At 39.4% G+C, this 21,347-nt stretch overlaps 3 protein-coding genes across 4 annotated transcripts in view; 2 read left to right on the top strand and 1 right to left on the bottom strand.

The window, feature by feature from the left end:
• LOC310636323 (pantothenate kinase 3) overlaps nt 1-21,347 on the bottom strand; it is a 143,500-nt gene that overhangs the window by 56,765 nt on the left and 65,388 nt on the right. The window lies entirely within an intron of this gene.
• LOC310636333 (uncharacterized protein) lies at nt 564-9,008 on the top strand. 2 transcript variants are annotated; one of them, XM_083356079.1, is made up of 3 exons: nt 564-1,362; nt 3,496-3,537; nt 5,545-9,008. In XM_083356079.1, the coding sequence occupies exon 3, from the start codon at nt 5,559-5,561 to the stop codon at nt 6,465-6,467; it is 909 nt and encodes a 302-aa protein (XP_083212205.1). In that variant the 5' UTR covers nt 564-1,362; nt 3,496-3,537; nt 5,545-5,558; the 3' UTR covers nt 6,468-9,008. The 2 variants fall into 2 exon arrangements, with proteins under 2 accessions (XP_083212205.1, XP_083212204.1); XM_083356078.1 differs by lacking the exon at nt 564-1,362 and adding an exon at nt 2,962-3,047.
• Nucleotides 9,916-19,727, top strand: LOC310636979 (uncharacterized protein). The gene is made up of 2 exons (XM_083357210.1): nt 9,916-10,054; nt 16,714-19,727. Exon 2 carries the CDS (start codon nt 16,730-16,732, stop codon nt 17,759-17,761), a length of 1,032 nt encoding a protein of 343 aa, XP_083213336.1. The 5' UTR covers nt 9,916-10,054; nt 16,714-16,729; the 3' UTR covers nt 17,762-19,727.

Below are 21,347 nucleotides of genomic sequence, written 5' to 3'. Positions count from 1 at the left end.
ATCCAGCTGCTGTGTTCTTGACTGGGTCCTTGGGATGTTAGAAATCCAAATCCATTATGCCATGACAACCCATGATGAGTAGGATAGGAAGTAGGAAAAAATACACTGTACATAGATTCTGATACTAATAAACATTTTTTTAAAAAAGTTGTTTTCTAGACCAACTCAGAAATTAATTAGTGCCTTTAGATAGATCCAGCAAGATCTATCCCTTTCTCCTTCTCCTCATTCCCCCTTCCTTTTGTTTCCTCCTTTCCTAATTCTCTTCCATTGGCCAGCAAGAAGTTCTTGCCATACTGTATTGGATCCTGCTTGGTCCTTTCAGGTATTTTAGGATACAACGCCCATCATGCAAGGTTGGGAAGGCAGAATGGGAGTCATAATACAATTTATTTGAAAGAGATCAGGCAAGGAAAAATTTAAATTTAAATGGGTTCACAGATTGTGTCTACGTCAAACAGGTGTTGCCAATTAAGCATGTGTGAATATATATGTACATATATAAGTACAGGTCCTTTACAAAGTCTTTGGAAAAGCATTCACAGAGATAGAACACATTTTAAACAGATTTATTTATAACTGACGAAAGTATCACAGTTTCCAAGAATGTAGAATGAAAATGTCCCCAGTATATAAATTAGTACAAAATTTGTCAAGATTCCAAAGTGGCAATTGTGTTAGTCATAAAGAGAGGATCGCACGGCATACAATTGCCCTTAAAAGAGCAACAGTTCAAAACTAGCATAGGCTTCTGTGGAATACAATTCACTTTGTAGGATAATTACAGAAAGGTAAACAGTAGAATCCAGTGAAGGATTCCCTTCACTTCCAGTCTTGAATCTTTCTTTATGTGGATTTGACTTCCAGCTTGTCAATATGATGGTGCGCTTGCTATGCCCTGATATTCTCTGGAATAAGAGAAAATAGTTAAATATGATCATACAGCTGAGCATTTATCAGCTCTTATTGAGCTGTCTAGTCTTGCCAAAAGCATGTGAGTTATTTCAGCCACGTATAGGCCTCATGACTGGTTGCTTATCAACTGAAGTTACGACCAACCCAGAAAAGGGGACTTATGATCCAGTTTCAAAGTTATGACACTTGTTCCTGTGAAAAACTTGATGAGGGTAGAGGGGGCTGAATATGGGAAACGTTAGGGAAGAGGGAAAGGACAATATTCAGCCCCATTGATGTCTCGTTTTTTCCTCATGAAGCACAATCAAAGACAGTTTGGTTGTTGTGAAACAAGGCTGCTGCCACCCTGCATGGTCCTAACTTGGATGTTTTTGGACATCAGAAAGCCTCTTTTCCATACTCAATGTGTTTCCTGGACATTACAGTTCCTTATCAGAAAAATATAGGGTGATCATAGAGGTTCCGTATAACTATTCCACCCTCCAAATTTGGTGTCTCACATTTGTAATCCTCTTTCCTCACCAATACTTTCAATTTTTTTCCTCGTCATTTAAATTCACTCTTTTTGGGGGAGGTGGGGGAAATAATATAATTAGTATTAAACATAATTACTGTAATTATTATGAAATGCCATTCATTCATTTCAGTCTTCGTACGATGATAATTGATATTTATATTGCGCTTAAAACTTCAGTGGAATATAAAAATCCAAAGTTAAAAGTACAGTGTCATCTTATAAGGGAGATGGGTAGCATAACAATTTAAATGTAAAAAAATAAAGAATTCTCAATTGAATGTGAAGGTTGTATACAAAAATCACAACAAAATCAAGGCAGCTCTAACTGATGCAGTAGTAGAACATCAAACAGATAAATGCTTTGCAGTCAAAAGAACACAAATAAATACAAAAACAAGTAAACTACTAACTAGACCTTTACTAAACCTGGCTTTTGAACTGGAAATAATTTTGTAAACTTTATGCATGATTGACTTGCGAGGCCAGTGTGTTGTGCAATTAGCTCACATGGTGTATTAAGATGGTGGGTTTGTTGTCACTGTGAGTTGGGGGGTGGGGGCACGAAGGGAGGCTCAGCCAATCTCAATGTATGCATGGTTGTACTTTGACAATAAAGGTTCAATTCATGAAATGCCCAGAGGAAAAGAAGGTTAATGCCTCGAAGAGTCTTTTGATTTATTTTATTTATTTATTTTATTTATTAAATTTTTATACCGCCCTTCTCCCGAAGGACTCAGGGCGGTGTACAGGGCAATAAATATCAAAATGTAAATACAAAAGTTAAAAAAGAGATTAAAAAGAATTAAATAATTATGCCCAAGAATACAATACTAAAAATGTGTTAAAACTTATTTAAAACTTATTTTTTTAAAACAAATACACGAATAAATAAATAAAAAATCCCTTAGTACGTTTGGGGGTTGTGGTTGTTTTATTTTTTATTTTAATAATATCATATTTTACTGCAAACGGGCATGAATACACGCTTCCACGTCGAGCTCGTCCGCGCCTGCCGGCTCTCCGTCCAGCCTTTGCGCAGATCTCTTTAAGTCGCAGATCTACCACGAGAGAGGGATTTCGATCCGCGGGAGCTCAGCTTCGGCGGGATTTTCGCCAGTCTCTTTAACGCGGCAGAGATGCTTTCGGTTGTTTTGCTTGTTTTTCCTCGTCAACGTAATCGGGCTCTCCCCCCTGGCCAAGGAGAACAAAAATAAATAAAAGCATTCCGATCATGCGAGAAAATGGCGTCGGCCGCCAGAGGCCTCTCGATTTCAGCTAGGAAAAGCAAGAGGAAGTCTTGCATCCCTCTTCCTCTCCTTGCTGAGGAACATCCTGACTTGGCCAGGGAGCGAGCCGCGTCGGCGTCGCCTCGGAGGTCCGCGTCTCTTCGGCGGAGGCTGGGAGTACTTGAGCGTTTTCCTTGACCGACCGAAGTGGGGACCGAGGTCTTTCGCAAGCTGGGCTCGGTTAAACGCTTGACGTTTCTCCCTGACTTAGGGACGACAGCCTCTGGGGAAATGAAAAAGGGTTGAAGGGCAACGGTCCCCCAGATCTGTGGTGGAGAAGAAGGAAATGCTTTTGGAGGATAATTAAGCTGGAGAATGAACGAGGATCGGTGTGTATAAAGGGAAGAGGAAAGGATCTAGGGAACTCTGTTTTGACAGGTGGAGGGCACCCCCCCCGTAGAGATACAGATTCTATTCTATTCTGTTCTCAAGACGAGCAGACAATCAGATCCGATCCTTTTTTATTTGCTAAATCTGTAGATGTGTCAGAGGAAGCACATTAAATAAGGGAAGGACACTTGTTCAAAATCTCTAAGGTGCAGGAAGCTTAGTCAGGGAGTGGGAGGCCAACAGTTACGATTCAATAAATCTATATTGGGGGGGGGAGGAGGAGTTATAAAATCAATTGTCCTTTCTTGATAGAAACACAGTTTATTCTTGCAATTTTTGGCATGAATGCTGAAGCGTGTGAGGATTGTTACTCTCCTGTCAAAATAATAGCAAACCTTGTAACCACTTACAAGACTAATTTATTACAAATGTTTTTGTGAACTGTAGGTCCCTCGGATGTCATTTCATCCAGGTCATTTATTTGCGTTGGTAAGTTGAAATCATAAATCAGTCATGAACATTTTTGCATGTACAGTAGAAGGTTCTGAGTGTAATTTCTCATATTTCCACTTAAAAGGGGTCTGTGGGTACCAGCTAACCCAAGACAAGATTATAACTCAGGGTCTCCTGGTCTCTGACCTGGTACTTTTAACTACTACACCAAAAGACTGGCTACTCCTCATGTTAAATGTACATAAGATCGCATCTCCTTTGAGTCAAGCTGAACTCTTAGTGCTTTTATGAACACAACTGTCTTATTTTCTTGGCAATACAGTAATACTGAAGTGATTTGCAACCACCTTCTTCCAGCATGGTTTTAGATTTCTCAGTCCAGTCTGCAGCCCTGAGGTTTCCTGGCAGTCTCCCACCCAACTACTGTTCAAGTTTGGTCATGCATAGGCTTTTTTTAAGAGAGAGAGAGAGAGAGAAGACAAGATCAGTCAAATGCATTCTATTAGTCTGCTGCTGATCCAACTGTAGGGGGTGAGACAGTCCATCCTATGATATTGTCCTTTGTCTTTCTAAGTGCCACATTTCAGCCCCTTGTAGCTCATTCTATATATATGCTGATTCTATGCATCTTATTGCAGTAAGATTTTGGAGGAACTGTATCAGTCTTCATGGAAATCCCAGCTGGCCACACATCATGATGGATGGCATACAGTATTCCAGTTTGCCCAAATTTAGTAGCTTCCGCGTATTGTAAAGTTAAAATTCCCAGCACCCCCAGCCAATATGGCCATGTTAGTTATGCATTTAATGGATCAATAGAGGATAAAGTTAAGAAAGCATGGCCTTCTATGGTCAGGGGATGTGACACAAGCCAAAAGAGTTTCTGTAGTCCAAAGACAATCCCACTACTGTACACAGGGACCTAACAGCACAACAGTCACTGCAAAGAAAGCACTTCAACCCATTTAAACAGGGGGAAAATGATGGCACTTAATTCACCCTTACATTTTGCTTAGATCTGAAGGCAGTTTTATTTTACAGTTGTTAGCTGATGTTTGCAGTACAAGCCTTTTGAAAGACATCTGGTACAAAACCCTCAGTGATTCTTTAGTATAGAAGGAGGGAGCTGGTTAAAAAAAAATCTGACTTTTTGTTGTATAACAATAACAACAATAAGCGACTGTTCAGCTGAGATATGCTAATTTAATCCAGAGTGGAGAGTCTTGCTGAGTCACAACGTATAAAGTCTACCTTTATTGGCTGACCTGGTTGGGGTTGCACAAAGTTATAATTCAGCAAAAGAGCCTTTTTACTTTTATCTTTAAATTGACCTTTTTTTCAGAACTAACGATGTCATTTCAGTTCCATTCCCCTGCATGATATCTGTGTTTTTTTTAATCAAAGGTGTCTTGCCTGTAGTACTTTATTTAATGAGTTGGACAGGGGAAACCTATCTGTTCAAATTGTGCTCTTTTTATTGTCCTTGAACACTTTGCCTTTACCCATTCCATTTCCTACAAGAATGGCTTGATTATGGTGGATCTAATGAAATGTAGTACTGTATTTAAAGTTAGAAGGCTGCAAACCAGCCAGTTCATCTCTTAGTTATACTATGAACTTGTCAGTTACAATATCTAACTCTGGGTAATACTTAAATAGATTCTGACCTGTTAGTATTTGGCTGAGAGACTTCTGGGAAATCTTAAAACTATAAGAAAGACTGGGGGATGGGAGGGGTGTTGTTTATTTGTTTGCTTTTTGCAGAAGGCAAAGACAAATCATTTCCAATGTACAGGTTGTCCTCAAGAATTGAATTTAGTTCATGAGTTCATTTTCTACTGTGTTTTGGATTCAGCAGGAAGGTGTGGAGGAGGCAATAAAGTTGACCTATTTTACAGGTTTGCTTGAAAGAATCGCCTCTGGAATGTCGCATATAGTCCTCCAAGTTCAAGAAGATGCTTCCTAGATACCATTTATGATTTGCTTTTTTCCCCCAGGTTTGTGATATGATGTCAAAACTACTTATTTTTGCTTCCATTCCAGCCACTGAGCAAAAAATGGAAAACATTTCCAAGGAGAAGAATCCGGAACAGATACAACTACACGGGAAAGTGGGAGGAATACCCCAAAAGAATAATTCCCAGGAAGAAGAAGCTTCTAAAAACCAGAAGAGGACCGGGAAACAAAATGCCCAAAACTCTAGATCCAGAAGAAGGAAGTCCAACGTGCCGCAAGGAAACTCCACGGAACAGCCAGTTCAGCAAAGAAAGCGAGTGTCCAAGAAACAGCATCCGTGTCCTGATTGTGGGAAAATCTTCAACAGGACCTCTGCCCTCAGCGCTCATCAGAGAGTCCACACAGGCGAAAAGCCCTACAAGTGCACTGAATGCGAGAAGAACTTCAGCAAGAGTTCACACCTCATTGCTCACCAGAGAATCCACACAGGGGAAAGACCCTACACTTGCTTGACTTGTGGGAAAAGTTTCAATCACTCTTCCCATGTGATTATCCACCAGAGAACTCATACAGGGGAGAAACATTACAAGTGTTTAGAATGTGGGAAAAACTTCCGATACAGTTCTGACCTCATCAGGCACCAGATTGAACATGCAGGCGAAAAACCCTTCCGCTGTTCAGACTGCGGGAAATGTTTCAATCGGACCTCCAACCTCCTTATCCATCAGCGGATACACACAAAAGAGAAACCCTACAAGTGCCTTGAATGTGGGAGAAACTTCAGTTACAGCTCGGTCCTTATCAGGCATCAAAGAGTGCATACCTCTGAGAAGCCTTTTACGTGCCCTTTCTGTGGGGAAGGTTTCCATGTGAACACAAGCCTTCTTACACACCAGAGAATACATACAGGAGAGAAACACTACTCATGCCCGGAGTGTGGGAAAAGCTTCAGGTGGATATCACATTTAAATAGGCATCAGAAGATTCACACTGTAGAAAAGTCTATATAAATTTGAACACTAGGCATTCACCTATGAGTTCCAATTTAAGATGCACTTCTTTTTTCGGATGCTATATTCTTCTTTGTTCCTCTAGCCAAGATAAAATACATTATTTTTATCTAATGTTTAGATTATAAGCAGTCTTTCTAGAAATGGGTATTCCATGAAGGTCCATATTTACCATGGGAATTTAGAATTGTAAGCGTCCAGTGTCATTTGTTTGAGTTCGGTGGCTATAGAAATTGAATGAATATGTTTTCACAATTTCAAATGGACATACTGGATTGAGATCTAATGAACTCTATGCACTAGGCAATTTTATCAATTTACCTAGACCAGGGATAGGCAACCTCGGCTCTTTTATGACTCATGGACTTCAACTCCCAGAATTTCTGAGTCAGCATAGCTGACTCAGGAATTCTGGAAGTTGAAGTCCATGAGTCATAAAAGAGCCGAGGTTGCCTACCCCTGACCTAGACTGTTTGATAATTTACTGAATATTTAGTTACATATTGATACATATTTATGCAATTTCCTTATCTGCACTTTTCTGTTTGAGGGCAAAATATAAAGTGTAAGAAATAGTAAGGAAAATAAATGAGAAGGACACAAAAGAAAAGCTAACTAAACTTCATTTATATTATACCTCTTCATAGCTTCCTGTCTTTGCAAGCTGATAGTTAATCCTGAAAGGCAAAAGCTATCCACCATTTCAGTATCTTAATTAATTCTAGAACAGTTGCCGTATCTTGTCATTCATTTAGTCTGAATTTGATTGCAGTCCCAGTTTTTTCTTGACTTTTATTACTAGAGCCTGCAGATCATCTGCACTTTCAGCTTTCAGAGAAGTGTTATCAATATAGTCAGGTTATTAATGCCCCTTCCTCCAATTTTGAATTTTAGCTTAAAGAAAAACTCAAATATTTCAAGGCTGATGTAGACATGCAAAGTCTTTTAGCAAAATTAGTGGGACTAAGCTCTCAGAACAGAATGTCAATTTTCAGTTTTAAGTTATTTTACTTACCCAGACTCAAGACTGAACTAGCCTTTGCCTCCAAACATAAGGAAGTACTGGTATGGAGAACATGCCAAGGAAGCTCCAAGAATTTACTGCATTACATCCAAGATAGAGAAGTCATTGTAAACACCGTCCTTTGCACCAGCTTTCTCTGGAAAACACAAATACCTGAGGGAATATAAAATCCCCAATTTTAGAAAAAAATTCCTAAGAATCCCAGCAAATTGTGTAATATGTAAAGTCCAACCCTTCTAGGAGCCTTAGGTTAACAAACATTACTCAGATACCAGTGCATTTTAATACAGGTAGCCACTATTGGGAGATAAAAGATAGGATCAGAGAGTGCCTAAACAATCAATATAAAGATTAAGCTGGAGATTTGTGTCTCTGTCTCTCCCCTCCTCTTTTTTTGAAAGTTTTGAAAAGTTCAAGATGTTCAACAAATCCTTAGGTATTTTCATACAGGGACAAATGAGTGAAAAAATATGATTTATTATGGAAACTTCCAATGTTCATCATTATTTTTTCCTTGGAATACTGTAAGGTCAAAAGGTGTTTGGAAATCAACAAAAGCAACAAAAATGCTGATATGTAGCATATTACTCAGCCAAATGATATAAAATGAAACATTGGCCATCTATGAATTGGCTCACCCACCTGCATAAAGTTTGCAAATTCCATTTACTTATCTGACTGGATGGTAATTTGGCAATTGCCTTTCCCCCTTTTTTATATTTTTTATGTGGTTAAGGTGCTGGCCTAGAAATCAGGAGACTGGCTGGGTAACTTTGGGAAGGTCACTCTCAGCCCAACCCACCTCAAAGGGTTTTTGTTGCAGGGAAATAGGAGGTAGGAGTATATATGCTTGCTGTTTTAAGTTATATATTAAAATGGAGGATAAAAATATAATAATATAGGGATAGTAAGTGCAAGTGGTGCTGGAGAAGACTCCTGCGAGTCCCTTGGACCGCAAGGCGATCAAACCGATCAGTCCTAGAGGAGATCAACCCTGACTGCTCTTTAGAAGGCCAGATCCTGAAGCTAAAACTCAAATACTTTGGCCATCTAATGAGAAGGAAGGACTCACTGGAGAAGAGCCTAATGCTGGGAAAGATTGAGGGCAATAGAAGAAGGGGACGACAGAGAATGAGGTGGCTGGATGGAGTCACTGAAGCAGTAGGCGTGAGCTTAGATGGACTCCAGAAGATGGTAGAGGACAGGAAGGCCTGGAGGAACGTTTTCCATGGGGTTGCGATGGGTCGGACACGACTTCACAACCAACAACAACAAAATAAGTGCAAGGCATCAGACACCAAGAATCTGATATGCTGAGATTTTTATTTTACCACAGGGATGCTTCCAAAAATAGCTCCTTCTAGTGCATATGGAAACTTCCTTATAGTTCTGTCACTTTTTAACATCCTAGATAATACATATATAAAATATACTTTATGCTATATATACTATGTTTATAATAATATTTCCATATAGTAATACAATATTATTTTATAATATAATAAAGTAATCCCTTCTCACCCTTATGGGTGGTCTGTGTCTTCCTCAAACTTGGATCGTCTACCAGAGGCATGGAAGTTTGAAGGTTCCGCTTAGAATCCTAACTCTTCCTAGCACTGCACTCTTTTGGAAAGAGAGCTCTGAGGTTCTTTCTGGAATCTGTTGGATCCACTCCCCCAACTTAGGAGTCATCGCCACAGATGCTATCACCACTGGGACCACTTTGGTCTCCCCTCTCATTAGGTCTACTGTTGTAATAGCATCCATCAGATCCAGGTTCTCTTGTCTTCGCCAAGAGAAGGGTGGTATATAAATTTAACAATAATAATAATAATAATAATAATAATAATAATAATAATAATAATAATAATAATAATAATAATAATAATAATAATAATATGGCTTTGTTCCAGTAGCCCAACTGTCAGTTTGTCCTGGTTCCTCACACTCACGTAATATTCAGCAGATTGGATAGTACTTAGTACATAGAACTTAAGAGTCCAATGAAAAAAATAACGTGGATTTCTGAATAATCAGCGTAATTTTAGAGAAGCCATGGGGGAAATTATATTTTTGAATGTATTAGTACCCGGCCAGTAAATAGCAACAAAGCTCCCTGCAAATTAAAAACATTCATTGTAACGTGGAACTGGCAAAACAATTTCTCTTTGTCGTGCTAGCTTTTTACAGTACTTGCCAGGATGTTTTTTTTCTTTTTACTCCTAGCTGTGAAGAAAAAGGCGTTGGTAACTTAAAAACCTTCTGGGCGGCACCTAAAATAAGCGTTTTTCGGCCTAAAAAACAGCCTCTGTTCCATCTTGCCAGGAGAGGGCTCTGCTTTACTGTTTCCTAGGAAGTATCTGGGCTTTTCCATTTCTCTCCGCTAAAGCCAGGAGGGTGAACTTCCTGTAGTAAATAGATTTGCCGCCATCGTGAACGCTGCGAGACAGACAGGACCAAGATAAGTGGCCCGGCGGACATCAAATCAGCGCTTCATCACTCGACCAGAGCGAAGACTATCATCAGTTCCGAGATAACTCCGAATAAACCGGCAGCGGGTCAGGTAAAAGAAAGACTGTAAGGTGGAATGTAGTGGAGAAATACTTATCGCAGGAAACCTTTTTATACTAGGGTCCCCCACCAGGGTCGACTTTGCATCCGGGATTTTTCAACCTGCCATTCTGCTTAGGCCCATCTGCGATTAGAACTTGCACTCTGTAAAATTATTTTTTTTTTAGTGATAGTAATGAATTAAACTGAAGCACGGAGTTCTATTTAATGGTACGAATTGAAGGATGAGCCCCCCCCTTTTTTTTTTTCATTTGTCACGTTGGGGGTTGCTTGGGAATACAGTATTGTTTTGAAAGAGCCCTGCGGGCAAAATCTGCTTCATCTGGCATTCCAGCCCAGACAACGGCCAGCCAGTTGATTGTAGGCTTTGAGAGAAGCCTACAAGCAGAAGAATGAAATAGCTAGCAGGTGCTGACTGTTCCTGCTACCCTATGGAGGATGCTATCAAAGGATAGCATGGTGGTTCACTTAACACATCATCATGCAGAGCTTGGCCAAACTTGTCTGGATTTGGAAGCTAAGCAGGGTTAGGTGTGAGAAATGCTCCAGAAAATACTCTGGAAAATTGAAAAGCATCCCAGGAAAGGCACAGTCAAATTACCTCCATGTCGTTGCTAGGAAAACTCAATCAAGAGTTGAGCTCTATTTGACAGATTTTATTTTCTCTAGGTCAGTGTAAATAAGCAATTTGCAAGACTGAAGCAATTAAGGTCAAGGGCTTTTGCTTTGGTTTTGCTGGTGTGCTTATCTCCTTCTTGAATTTGTGTACTGTGTTTTCAGCAAGTGCATGAAGGGTCTTTGGTGCTAATAATCATAATAGTAAAGTTGGAAGGGACCTTGGAGGTCATCTAGTCCAACCCCCTGCTCAGGCAGGAAACCCTATACCATTTCAGACAAATGGCTGTCCAGTCTCTTCTTAAAAACGTCCAGTGTTGGAGCATTCACAGCTTCTGGAGGCAGGTTGTTCCACTGGTTAATTGTTCTAACTGTCAGGAAGTTTCTCCTTAGTTCTAGGTTGCTTCTCTCCTTGATTAGTTTCCATCCGTTGCTTCTTGTCTTGCTTTCAGGTGCTTTGGAGAATAGCTTGACTCCCTCTTCTTTGTGGCAGCCCCTGAGATACTGGAACACTGCTATCATGTCACCCCTAGTCCTTCTCTTCATTAAACTAGACATATCCAATTCCAGCAGCCGTTCCTTGTATGTTTTAGCCTTCAGACCTCTAATCATCTTTGTTGCTCTTCTCTGTACTCTTTCCAGAGTCTCAATATCTTTTTTACATCATCGTGACCAAAACTGGATGCAGTATTCCAAGTGTGGCCTTACCAAGGCATTGTAAAGTGGTATTAACACTTCATGTGATCTTGATTCTATCCCACTATTAATGCAACCTAGCACTGTGTTGGTTTTTTTGGCAGCTGCAGCACACTGCTGGCACATATTTAAGTGATTATCCACTAGGAGTCCAAGATCCCTCTCACAGTTACTACTGTTGAGCAAGGTACCCCCTATACTATACCTGTACATTTGGTTTTTCTTGCCTAAAGGTAGAACCGTACTTTTTTCATCATTGAATTTCATTTTGTTAGATAGCACCCAGTGTTCAGGTCTGTCCAGATCCTACTGTATCTTAAGCCTGTCTTCTGGAGTGTTGGCTATTCCTGCCAGCTTGGTGTTGTCTGCAGATTTGATGAGTTCCCCATCTATCCTCTCGTCCAAATCGTTGATGAAGATGTTGAAGAGCACTGGGCCCAGAACAGAGCCCTGGGGCACCCCACTACACACTTCCCTCCATGTAGATGCTGTTCCCTTGAGGACCACATGCTCAGCTTGCTTGTTTTCTTGCAGATGTTTCATTGCCCAAACTAACATCATCAGGGCACTGATGATGTTACCTAGTTTGGGTAATGAAACATCTATTGCATTTGTGTGTGATTTGCCAACTGTACAGTAACAGATAGGAAAGTGTTCCAGAGGGTCAATGCCATCTTCCAGAGGATTATTGGCTACCCTCTCGTCCCCTCCCCCAGATGAACTGTACAGTTCTCACTGTCTTAGGAAAGCTCAAAAGACACATGCTGGACATTCTTTTTTTGAACTATTATCATCTGGCAGAAGGTACAGGATAATAAAAACAAAGACAAATAGGCTGAAAATTAGTTTTTATCCCAGAGCTGTAACCATATTAAATACTACTGTATAGTGCAACATTGAAGTGCAATATTAGGGACAGCGCAATGGTAAATAGAATGTGAAGGATGTGTGTATATGTATGTTTTTATTTGTGGTTCTTACATGTGTAATATGCACTGTGGACAGCACATAATTTCCTTGTGAGATACACAATGACAATAAAGATATTCTATGCAAGAAAACAAGCAAGCTCAGAGAGCAATGAGCTACAACTATTCTCCTTTGTTAGTATCAGCAACTGCAGTTGATGGGCATGAGGGCACTATTCTAGAGAATAATACTTTAACTATGCAAAATATTTCTTCCATCAATTAGCTTCATGGAATAATAATTCTGATATTGTATGAAATAGTCTAAAACTTTTCTACCAGTGCATGGTTTTAGATATACCACATTTCTTCATACTTCCTTTTTCAAAGAAGCTCTAGATTATGTAAATTTACTCATAAATAAACCCTGAATAAATAATCCAGAATTATTTTAATTAACCTTTCGGTTCTTTGGAATGATAAATGGTCCCACATGGATGAACATTTTATTTATTTGTTTAATTAATTGATGGTGCTGAACTTTATTTATGATATACAATATTTTAATAATTTGAAACAATACTGTAATTTATTCTCTATCATCAGTCCGCAACAGAGGTGAGATCTCAGACAGGGAAAGAAATAGGATTATCTCAACATTATTGACAATGAGCTGATGGATATTCCAGGATCAGCCTTTTTAAATTTGATTTGAAATGGTGAAATATTTAAAAAGACTGCATAACAGCTTTAGTGTTTATTCAGTGAAAAAAAGATAAATCTGTTATAGTGATTAAAATAAAATGTGACAAAAAGAAGAAAAAAGTAACAGAAAAATCCATATAATATAAATAAACATAAAAAATTAATCCAGCTGTTAAGCATATTATTAAATATAGACCATATCACAACATATGCTCATCTTACTTTTAGAATATAGAGGCTTTTCAAAAACAGGTAATTCATATCCTGAATCCTTTCCTTAAAATCAGGAAAGTATGCTTCTATCCAATTACGGTACTTAAAGTTATCTTTTTTCCCTTACCTCAAGCTCAAAATTCTTAATGAGATGACAAATCCCATTTTAAGGATATAATTCAATATCACTTTGAGATTCTTAATATTTCTTCCCACTATTACATAAACATACTTTAGTAATTCTAAACACAAATAAGGCTGTGACAGAACAAGACCAAATCATATGGGTTAAAGGGCCTTCAAACATCAAGGAACATAATATCTATACTTTTTAAAACATTAATTGAGCAGTCCAGTAAACTCCAAATGTTTTCTGATGTTTATGTTTTATTTATGAATCATAAGATGTATATTTTACATTTTTAATACCCGAACCAATTGATTTTCCAAAACTGGATATTCCAATTTTTCATTCCAGGCTTCAAATATTTTAATTAATTTTGACTTTCATTTCACTTTTTGGGTTCAAACACTGCATCTTATAATGAAGCTAAAATTACAGGTACCTTAGAGATTGCTAAAACATTTGATTGATTAAGCTGATTGATTAATATATGTTTCAGCTGTATATATCATATTGCACATAGGCAGACAAGTCAATCTCAAAATAGTAAAAACCATCATTAGTAATCAACTGATTTAAAGTATTAATTTTTTATGTAATCCAAGCAATCCCGGATAAGATCTTCTCTTTTATTTTCAAATTTGAGGTATACAGTAATGTCAATTTCTTGGACAGATTGCCGTTCAAGATACAGGAGCTTCAGACAATTTTTGGATTCCTCCACCTTAAAGAATTCATTAATAAATAAGTGTTAGAGTTTGGCTTATACAGTTTCTATAATGGCATATTAACTTCTTAGTTCCTTGGCAATAAACTTAACTTATTATGATCTTTCTTTTGGAATACTACTATGCTACTACATGCATGTGTATCAATCTACTGCTAAAGGAATAGCAGATATGTGCTAGAGACGCTCATTTGCAAACTGCTGCTGAGCTTTCACCACATGGGTGGGGATTTATATGATTCCTTGAGTTATATGTTTATCACAAATAAATGTGAAAAGCTCCAGTTTATATGTGATGTTGCTGGAAATATGAATGGTCTACATGTCTGATGGTTCTATGGGGGCACAAGCTTTTAGTGATGCCTCATTTTGCCAAGAAGGCTACGTGTTTTGTCCAGTGACAGTGTACCATTGAATATTAATTTGTAGGGTACTGTGGCAAGAAACAGTTGCTGCTTTGAAGCATTTGCTTATGGGCTTTTCAGAGGCATTTTTCATCCTGCCTCCTAGAATGAATTTTCAAAGGAAAATAGTGCAGATGGGGAGGGAATTTCAGCTCTCCTTCCACATGTTGCATGCATCAGGACTTTTCAACCTTTTCACCCATTGTACCACTTTTAGGATATGGCAACATCCGAGTACCCCCAGTTGCCTAGCAAGGTGTCAAAAACTTGATGACCAAAAAAAAAGAAAAGAAAAAAATGAAGTACAGGTAGTCCTCGATTTACAACAGTTCGCTTAGTGACTGTTTGAAGTTACAATGGCACTGAATAAAGTGCCCCCAAGCCACAGCCGAGCAAGACACCTGCCTGCCCACCCGGCGGTGCTCTTCCTCCTGTCCGAGGTTTTCATTGTTGTGAGCATTTCTGTTGAGGATTGGCAGCGGGGTTGGGGTGGGGGGTGTTTGGTTTTTATTCCCCCCCCGTCTGCTGGGTGGTTGCAGCAGGTTTTGGTCACTTCACATGACCCTGGGACACTGTGACCTTCATAAATATGAATCAGTTACCAAGCATCTGGATGTAAATCACAAGACCCTGGAGATGCTGCAGCATTTCAACTGGGCTCAGCAGAAGTGCCAGGATCAGTGCTGAGCTCCAGCTGGAGCCTGGCGCTGATCCTGGCGCTTCCACTGAGCCCTGACAGCCCCCCGAAGAAGCGCTGATCCTGGTGCTTCCGCTGAGCCCTGACAGCCCTGTAGCTCCAGCCATCTCTCTCTCAGGCTTATGTGGTGCTGCCATTCCCCTCCCCTGCTACCACTTTTCTAGGATGGTCGCGTACCACCTTCCAGGTGCCAATGTACCACAGGTGGTACCCGTACCACTGGTTGAAAAGCCCTGGCATACATGGTCCTCATCAAGTTGTTTCCTTTGTGGTGCAGAATTGAAACTGGATCACCTTGTGTCCTATTTTCCATTTGTAGTCTGTTCCTATTATGTACTTAAAGGAGTTAAAGCTGCAATAAGCAAAGGCCAGTCCCTTGGGGACTTGTGCTAATTACCCTCAGCATAATTTCCAGTGACTGTGACCTTTTGATATACAGCTAAAACATACAGATACAGGTAGTCCTTGCTTAATGACCATTCTTTTAGTGACTGAAGTTGACGAATGTACTGAAAAAAGTAGCTTACAACTGATGCTTGCACTGAAGACAGTCACAGTATTCCCATGGTCATGTGATTGTGATTCTGGCACTTGGCATCTGTCATGTAACTATGACACTTGCAACGTCAAGGAAAATTGAGGGAGGGAGCCAGCAGGTAGTCACAAGGCATGGTCATGTGATATTCTTGCTTAAAGACTGCTGATGATTTACTTAATGACTGGCAAAAAGTGTCATAAAAATCGGATACAGTCACATGAAGATTTGCTTAATGACTACACTCTTGAATAACATTTTTTCCAATCCCTATTGTGATCATAAATTGAGAAATATCTGTAATGTAAATTCTTGTTTGGGTCCCTCCCTGCATTTGCCTAATTTTGATCCAGGTTTTGCCAGTTAACTGTACGTGATATTTGCCGATGCTTAATAATTCCAAGTTATATTTTTTTCTAGCTGAACGAAATGGCACATATTCTTGCTTTGATGTGGATTATAGGGGTTGATTGAGCATGTTCTGGGTATAAACTAAACTGGAAATTACCGACGTTTTCCAACACCACAGAATTGCAGCCCCAGTAAAATTTACTTCCATTCCCCAAGGATTATTTTAAATCTGATACTTGGAGTATGAAATTATGTGAACAGTAATTTGTTTAGAAGATCCTGCTTAACCAGAAATGCCAGTTTCTGAATCTGAAATCTTAAATAAGCAAACATTCTCTAACTGAGTGCTTATTTGGGTTATTGTTTTAATAGATAAATACAACTCTTTGTCTAATCATCCTTCAGCACGTATCAGTGGAGTAAAATTGAAAGATAGTGTTGGCTTTCCATACATCAGCTTTATCTTCCTCAACTTATAATTGTGCATTTGGAATTTCTACTAACTGACATTGTTTTTGCTGTAATATAATTTTGGAGGTTATTCTTGGGTTACATCCAATGAGTAATGTCATTTGAAACTTTAAATGGATTCTTTTTTATTCCTATGTTATTATTGTTTAACATTATGGGTGGAAAAGATTGGAAACCATCTTTTTTTCTTTAAAATCTGGTTTAGTTCAACAGGTGATGGGATGGCAACCAAGACTGAGAAGCAGACATCCATAAAAGAAGAACCAGAGCATGTAGAAATGCAGGTGATGTTTAGAGGAGGATCTAAAGAGACTGGCTCTCAAAGACGTAAACAGGAAAGGGGGACTGAAATTCACTACAATCTGTTGCCAGAGAGAAGAGAAAAAGCTGCTTCTGATAAAACGCAAGGCAAAGCTGGCCAGTGCAAGGAGGGGAATTTAAAACGCCTTGACCAAATAGTAATCCAGCAACTGATCCACATTGGAGAAAGTAAAATCGCCCCTAAGAAACAGGAAAACAGCTTCTGCCAGAATGTAGGCCTCACTAGGCCTCAAATTGTCCATTTAGGAGAGAAGCCGTATCTCTGCATCATTTGTGAGAAAACTTTCCGCAATCACTCAGGACTCATGGTCCACCAGAGAATCCACACAGGAGAGAAGCCGTATAAATGCCCTGATTGTGACAAGAGCTTCAACCAGCGATCCCATCTCACCTCTCACCATGGGACCCACACAGGTGAGAAGCCATTTAAATGCTTTGACTGTGGGAAGAGCTTCAGTTACAACTCTGGGCTCATAATACACCAGCGAATTCACACCGGGGAGAAACCGTATAAATGCTCCAACTGTGAGAAAAGCTTCAGCCAAAAATCTCATCTCCTTTCGCATCAGAGGACCCATATGGGAGAGAAATCCTTCAAATGCCCCGACTGTGGGAAAAGCTTCAGTTACAACTCTGGTCTCGTAATACATCAACGGATTCACACTGGGGAGAAACCATATAAATGTCCTGATTGTGGAAAGAGCTTCAATCAGAGATCACATCTTATTTCACATCAAGGCATTCACACAGGGCAGAAACCATATACGTGCCAGGATTGTGGGAAGAGTTTTAGCTTCAATTCTGGGCTTGTTATTCATCAACGGCTTCATACTGGAGAGAAACCGTATAAGTGTCCCAACTGTGGGAAGAATTTCAATCAGAAATCGCACCTTATTTCTCACCAGAGAATCCATATTGGGCAGAAAACTTAATTTCTAAAGACAATTCTGAATAGGCTATTAATATTAGCATCACCTTTTCTCTCTAAATAGTAGTAGCTTTTGAAGAACAATGTGTGTCGTCATCTCTGTGCCCAGAAGCAGTGGACCTATTTTAGAATTTTGAAGTTCTAGTTGTACTTATATGTCCAATATTTCAAGATATGTAGCAAAATGAAAAGTGACAGCCAAGAGCAGTGGATAGAACAAGAGGACTGAAATTAGGGGTTAGTAAGACTACAGTAACTATAAAAATGCCAGAAAGCTAAGGCTTAATGTATTTTAATATTCATTTTTCAATTTTATGAGAAAATAATACTGTAGTTTGAAGTGTAAAAGATGTATAGTAACTATAGGAAAATGCTTAAAAATTCTTAACGTGTTGATAAAGATTCTTAGCCTGAATGAAATATATAGCCCTCTTTCCAAAATCCCACCAAGGCATAGAGAGAAAGAGGGAAGTTGAACCTCCACTGCTGAATACGTCCTTGATGCTTTGTTCCCTTTTGGCTTGAGAGTTTGCTATGCTTAGATTTGTAAGGGAAATCTTATATTTCTACAAACAAAAACAGTTATATCACATGGAATGCTGGAATAAAGATGAGATATAGAGGTAGGGCCATAGGGCAATCCTTGTTCCTCTACAAATCCTAGACTATCTATGGAGGCAACTTTGGAATTTCAGAGTGTAGGAAATCAAGAATTCACCCTTGTTAATAATGTACAATCCCTAGATTTTCTCTAATGCTTTCTATATGAGGTTGCCCATGCAAACTTCAGTAGATAGAGAATGCATGAAGATTACAAATGCAAGTTGAAGTATGCTTTGTTTAAATTAACATATAGCTGCAGTTTGGTTCAATTTAATTGGTTAGACTTGCTTCTGAGCACCATCCAAAGTACTGCTTATTGGCTACATTATTCAAAAAAATTGCCACACAAGACTGTCCCCCGCTCTGCTCCTCAGGAGCCATGTTATTTGCCCTTGTGTGACACCAATTTGTGGAATTCCCTGCTCCAGGTGATCTGTTGACCCTTTCTTTAGTAGTGCTCCAAACTGGTATTTTAAAAGAAGCATTTTGTTCTACGTCTCTTTCCATGCCTTTTGTGATTTTATTTTAATTTTTGAATATTTGATCTAGGTTCCAGGTTGTTTTTAAGATTGTTGTTATTACTATAATGGATCCAGACGTAGTCACACTTTAAAAAAAACACACCACCACTGAAATCAGAGAAACCTAACTTAACTGTAACGAACCTGTACCATTGATTTGACTATGCTTATGTGTAACCATGAGAGTGTATGGCTTTCTTCACTGTTGTTGAGCTCCAGTGTTCAACAGCATTTGGCATTATGACCACCAGTGAGAGATGGTGGAAATTGCAGCTTAACAACATCTGGAAGGTCATTGGTTATCCAGTCTTGGACTATTGTAGTATTGGATGCTGTCTGCTGCCCTAAGACCAAGGGACTGAAAATATTAAATGTAAATATTAAGCCAATTGTAAATATTAAGTCAAGGGTCTTCAAACTTGGCCCTTTTATGACTTGTGGACTTCAGCTCCCAGAATTCCTCAGCCAGCGTGCCTGGCTGAGGAGTTCTGGGAGTTAAAGTCCACAAATCATAGAAGGGCCGAAGACCCCTGTATTAAGTCAATCAGTATTACATTTTTAAGCATTGATCATTGCAGCAACTCTTCTATACTTACCGGTAACATTGCTGATTAGAATGGTGTATATGGTAGCTTTTAAAGTACTGAAAATGTTTCCTTGTAATAAGTCGGGGAGTGTACAGTGCTAAAATGCATTTTTAAAAAGATATTCTGATACTGGTTGTTTGCTTGGATTTTTACTTTTTACCATTTTCTCTCCCTCCTGTTAAGCTAAGCCCAAGATTGACATAGAACAATTCAGCCAGAATTCAGTTCTTTATTTGCTTACACCCAATAGACCAGGGCTCCTCAAACTTGGTGACTTAAGACTTGTGGACTTCAACTCCCAGAATTCCCCAGCCAGCCAGCTCGGGAATTCTGGGAGTTGAAGTCCACAAGTCTTAAAGTCGCCAAGTTTGAGGACCCCTGCAATAGACAGAAGCTTGCCAGACAAAACTCTTACTTCTCTCAGCTTAACAGATGTACCCTCAGAGATCCTATGAAGTGGCTTATCCTTACTCTCTCCTCAAAATCAACTGTAGCCATTTACAACACTAATTTACAAAGAATTTACCTGTTTGAATTAACTTTTTAACTACACAAGGGAAACAATTATAATTTAAAAAAACTGGAACCATGTAGGAGAAGGCACTTTTCATGTACCAGATGGTTGAAACTTTGACAACAGTGCATATTCAGAACAGCTTTACCTACTAATCTGAATAGTCAAGTTCGTAGTAAGAGAGATGATCCCATAGACAAGGGGTTCCCAACCCCCGGTCTGTGGACCGCTACCGGGCCGCGGCATGCTAGCAACTGGTCCACACAAACAAGCAAATCCCTATCTGCAGGATGCAGTCACCACACAAAACCATGCCCCCTCCGGTCTGCAGAAAAACCTCTCCCCATGTAAGCGGTCCCTGGTGCCCAAAAGGTTGGGACCTCTGCCATGGACTATCACGCCCTAAGCTGTGAGAAAGTAGCCCCCCTTGAATTATTCCTTTGTTTTAAACATAATTTTTTTATTAAAAATATATTTTTAGAATACCTTGAATTATTCCCAGAAAACACCAGCAATTGTTGATCTTTATTGCAAGAATCATATGATGTCTGTGATACTATGGCGGTCAGCAGCCTAGCTGCCCTGCTTGGTAGTACTTGCAATTTCTAGACCCTTTTTAAGGATAGCCTCACATGCATCACAGTCAAGGCAGATGGTCAATTTTCTCACAGTCCAGCTGGCTCAGGAAGAGTTGTGTTTGATGCAGTGGCTTGTAACTGTGCAAACGTTCTTCTTGGCAACGTCGCCATCTGCAAGTCCCGTGACAGATGGTGATCAAGCAGCACTTCCGGATCCCAACCTGCTGCTTCTGGAGGCTGCACCCTATGCAAAGCAAGCTTCTCTCTGATCCCAGAGTCCTTCTTTTTCCATACCAACAGTAGCTTTATCTGGGTTTAACTTCAACTTGTTTTCTTTCATCCAGCCTACTATCAGGGTTAAGCCACATTTGGGGTTGCCAATTCTTTCCTTGAAAACTGGGTACAGTAGAGCAGGATTTCCTCAACATATGGGTGGCACCTAATTTGAAAACTCTGGATGAATTCCCCCAATAATTTCATGTAAAGATCTTAGCAATGGGTCATTGTTTGATGTTGAAATCTATTTTCAATCTATTTGTGTGTGTGCACGCGCGCATGAAGCTGAGAATAAGACGTGTTTTTGCCCACTGAGTGGTAATCTATCTCAGTCTTTCTTTACTCCGTGTCATTTAAATGGCCGGTGGAATATGGGAGTTATAATTGAGCACATCTGGAGAATACCAGATAGGAGACAGCAGCCTAGTAAATATTTCATGACATAACATTTTAGGGGCCATACTAATTGTCCTATAAAAGAATTAAAGGAATGCCAATAGAAATAAACATC

The sequence above is a fragment of the Vipera ursinii genome (assembly GCF_947247035.1).
Source record: "Vipera ursinii genome assembly, chromosome: 2".
In the NCBI taxonomy this organism is placed as follows: Eukaryota; Metazoa; Chordata; class Lepidosauria; order Squamata; family Viperidae; genus Vipera; species Vipera ursinii.
The sequence above is the reverse complement of the archived record's forward strand: the minus strand, read 5'-3'. Positions and strand labels throughout refer to the sequence as shown.

What these genes read in the sequence shown, in the direction of transcription:
- LOC310636333 (XM_083356079.1), top strand. Translation starts at nt 5,559, where the DNA reads ATGGAAAACATTTCCAAGGAGAAGAATCCGGAACAGATACAACTACAC.
- LOC310636979 (XM_083357210.1), top strand. Translation starts at nt 16,730, where the DNA reads ATGGCAACCAAGACTGAGAAGCAGACATCCATAAAAGAAGAACCAGAG.